Below are 3,759 nucleotides of genomic sequence, written 5' to 3'. Positions count from 1 at the left end.
AGAAAAACACAAAAGGAAACAGAAAAGGAGACTTAAGGAAGGAGCCCAACAGTATTTTTCTAGTGGAAACTCAAGGGCAACTTAATTTTCCATCGGGTTTTGACATAAGAGCTACTTATTTTACAGTCAGACCAAGTTTTCAGATCATCTTCGGCAAACAAGGGTATAATATTCCATCTATAGGAACCATGTGAAACATATGTCAAGGATTCAAGGATTTAGTTTTAAAAAGTACCCGACACTTAATCCACTGCCCTGTCATGGATATAAGGGTGTATTTTATACATGTAATCGGGAGGTACAATGATCAATGTTCTCATAAACGGCAACTTTAACTACAGCAGCTAGATGTATCCTGATTGCCAAAGGTACGTCCTTGTCATGTAAGAAAGCCTTCCTGGTCTATTTTGTTATTTGATCCGCCTTTTATGACGTTGGGTGGATCAATGTTTCTGATTTCTGGTCGCATACATCAACATCCCTACTTATATTTAGCAATATATATATATATGGATAGGGATATGAAGGGGACAACAAAACATACCGAAATAAATGAAACAGTCAAATTTCTTTCTCAAAGTAAATAAGCATTTCCGACAGAATAATGTAAATATAAGGTTTAAAGTAAATTGGAGAAATGTATTTCTCCCACCCCCAGTCGTAAACGTCTGAGACCTGCATCACTTCGGGCTTTCCTCCCACATTAAGCTGACAAGCCGCGATATAATTGTAATACTGTTAAAAGCCATGACCAAATCATGTATTCACTTATGGTTACAGGTAAGTGTGGCTATTTCTATATATACACGTCCACTGTCAGTGCGTGTCACACCCATTGTATATAATCCCTTAAGAAGACATTACAGAGGCCCTTAATCCAGGCATATTGCCAGGACGAGGTCCAGCTACGTTTACAGCGAACAGAGAGATACTGTGTGTTAAGAGGACTCTTATTAGAGCAGTAGCTGTGTCTCCGAATCTTCAGATACTATGGGAGGCACTATCAATACCACTGCCGAGGCAATAAACCCCTCATTCCTCTAACTTTCGACCTTTTGTGGAGCGTCTGTGTACTTTTGTGGGGGAGGTAGCTTATTTTATAGACCTATGTTTGTCGATCAAAGTGCCTCCCTGCTGTGTTAAGGGCCGACTCGTTATGTTCAGAATAACCCACATAACGGTCAGAGTCACTCTACCTTGGGACTCTACGGTCACAGCTATTGGCCAGGTATTATTCACTGTTAACTTAACCTCGGGCGACCTGAGCGTAGACCACCCCAATTCAGTGAGCTCTCATCAACTCGGCCCCACCCATCCAGGATAAATAGCGGAGCAGACGACAGACAGGTCACATGACTAGTCTCTACCCGCTTACAGCAGGCGTGAGCACGAGAGTCGCAGACGACAATCTGTCAACTTCATCCCGGGTCTACACTTGGACCAGTCAATCAAGCGTCACATTTGTGTTTGCTTTGCGGTGTTGGGATAAAAAGGGCACAGTGAAGCCAAGCCAAGGAGGAGTGATCGCCAAATCTGGACGACCAATCCGGTTGACTGACGGTCCCATAAAGAGACCAAGGATTAGTGTGGACGTTTACAATAATCTTATTTTGAAAGGTTAATTTATTTCCACCCATAGCTATTTATACGTTGTGGGAAGTCAACACCAGGTTTGATCACTCAATACCGTGACAGCCTTACTTCAGATCAAGCGTGCACTTTCCTCGAGGATTTTCCTGGTTCGGTCGACCACAGTGGCTCTTAAAACTTATTTTGTGACATGTGATGTTTCCTAGATTTGATCACGGCTAACTAAGTGGAAGTCCTGTCTGTCACATTGGCTAAGTGACTGTGACTGTGCTGACATACGACTTGTGGACATATGATCTAAATCTCTAGTTGAATCCCGAAAGAGTTTTCAAAATGACAAGCTTGATGACACCACCCATGAACCTTGATTCTGAGATGCAGGAGCGGGATGACACTGCGAACTTGTTGAATTTTGTTGACATGGCATCAAGTAACATTAAGCTTGCTCTGGACAGACCTTCCAAGTCAAAAAGGAAGGTTAACCATAGAAAGTACCTTCAGAAACAACTGAAACGATGCGGGGGTTCTCCGAGACGCTCCGGAGAAAGCAGAACTAGTGTTGTGAACAGTGTGCCTTCAGGTACCAAATCTACCAAGAAAGAAACGTCACAGATTGGTATACAGATTAAATCTCTCCAAGCTCTGTTTGACCCCCGGACGCTACATGAACGTTGCTGTACAGATCAACCGAAGTCAACTGGTCCAAAGCAACCATTGAGATGCCGAAATTTACCGGCATCATTTTTCACGGAGCCTGGTGCAAGAACCGGGGACCGAGATGGTCTGGACGTTGTCGACCCTGCAATGCCACCGTTAGCGTTAGCAACGTTTAATACGTTAGGATTCGATCCTGCCTTAAACCCATACCCATCCTTGCCTGCTGACACGATTGAGAGTATCTTGGGGCAGACTGACATCAGTGATTTGTTATCGGGGTCTTGGCAGGACCCCCCACGTGACGCGGCCCGGACACCCGGGAGTGTTGGGACATGTAGTCCAAGATCATTCTCAGACTCGTCGGAAACCTACTGCAGTTCGTCTCCCGATCTCTCAAACCGAAGCCCGTCTTGGCCGTGCTCAAACTCAAATATGGCGGCAAATTTCATGCAGTCCACTGAAGAAAATGTCAATAACTTCAACGTTTATCAACAACACCAACAGTCTCACCACCATCATCACATACAGCAACAACAACCACAACACAACAATAACGAACGTTTCCATCTGAACTTTAATCAAATTGCTCCTGTTTCATTGGAAAGTGAGAGCCAATACCCTCACCAGCAGACGATGTCCGGAATGTCGTCTGCCACATCATTGCCCGGATTCCATCAGACATTTCCAAACTCTTTCGCAGTGCGCCAAAGCAATGCGATCCCTTCATCGTGGCAAGGAGTAAACATAGAGCCAAACTATACATATTTATAATTTGGTTGTGATCCAGGTACTCAATATTTGCAATGACGAACTGCCATTTTGAAACTGTGCCATAATTCATTTGTGCAAGACGTATCAACGACTCGTTCGTTTCACGGAGCGACGAATTTGCTTTCCCTAGCTTTTACGTCGAACGCCATTAAGGTATATATTTATATTTGTAGAATACTTTATTCATTTGACGAATTCAGGATAAACTGACTTATCATCCGGTTCATATTGATCATTGGAACAAATAATATGTATTCAAATGTAACATCTGTCTTTACGTGACATGTCCATTACATTTGATCTAAATGTATTTCGGGATACATTTTAAGCAATATTAAGCATATGCTTCATTGTACATTACACATTAACTTAACTATTGCACCATCGGTGACCGCTTGTGGTGATAGGGGAAATTGTTTCCTATGAAAATAGATCCGACGTCATTTCTCATCGTGAACAAGATGCACTTGTAGCTTTCTCACATTTTCATAACCAACGACCTCCGCATGTGATATTACATTGTGAATATATTTATGAATAAATCATGTGAATATTTATATTTCTTTCTTATGTTCTCTTTGACATAGTAGCAATCTTAGTTCCTTGAAATCTACAGTGTTATTTTGGAGGTAGGGCGATCTAACACTTTTCGCGAACACCTGGTGTCATCACTGATTTTCAGTCAATCCATTCATATAATTTTCGCTGCTTTTTTTTCCTTTTCTGCCCAATGGAATAATC

General features: G+C 42.4%; 1 protein-coding gene across 1 annotated transcript; it reads left to right on the top strand.

Annotated features, from left to right (window-relative positions):
• Positions 1-1,371: 1,371 nt before the first annotated feature.
• LOC139449983 (protein FAM181B-like) lies at positions 1,372-3,548 on the top strand. Its single transcript, XM_071231594.1, has one exon. The coding sequence runs from the start codon at positions 1,924-1,926 to the stop codon at positions 3,016-3,018; it is 1,095 nt and encodes a 364-aa protein (XP_071087695.1). The 5' UTR covers positions 1,372-1,923; the 3' UTR covers positions 3,019-3,548.
• The last annotated feature ends 211 nt before the right edge of the window (positions 3,549-3,759 follow it).

Source organism: Haliotis cracherodii, unplaced genomic scaffold (assembly GCF_022045235.1).
Source record: "Haliotis cracherodii isolate W230 unplaced genomic scaffold, xgHalCrac1.p SCAF_8, whole genome shotgun sequence".
Classification (NCBI taxonomy): Eukaryota; Metazoa; Mollusca; class Gastropoda; order Lepetellida; family Haliotidae; genus Haliotis; species Haliotis cracherodii.
Note: the sequence above shows the minus strand (reverse complement) of the source record. Positions and strands in the feature narration are given on the sequence as shown.

Bases quoted from the DNA above. Each gene is read 5' to 3' on its own strand.
- LOC139449983 (XM_071231594.1), top strand. From the start codon at position 1,924: ATGACAAGCTTGATGACACCACCCATGAACCTTGATTCTGAGATGCAG.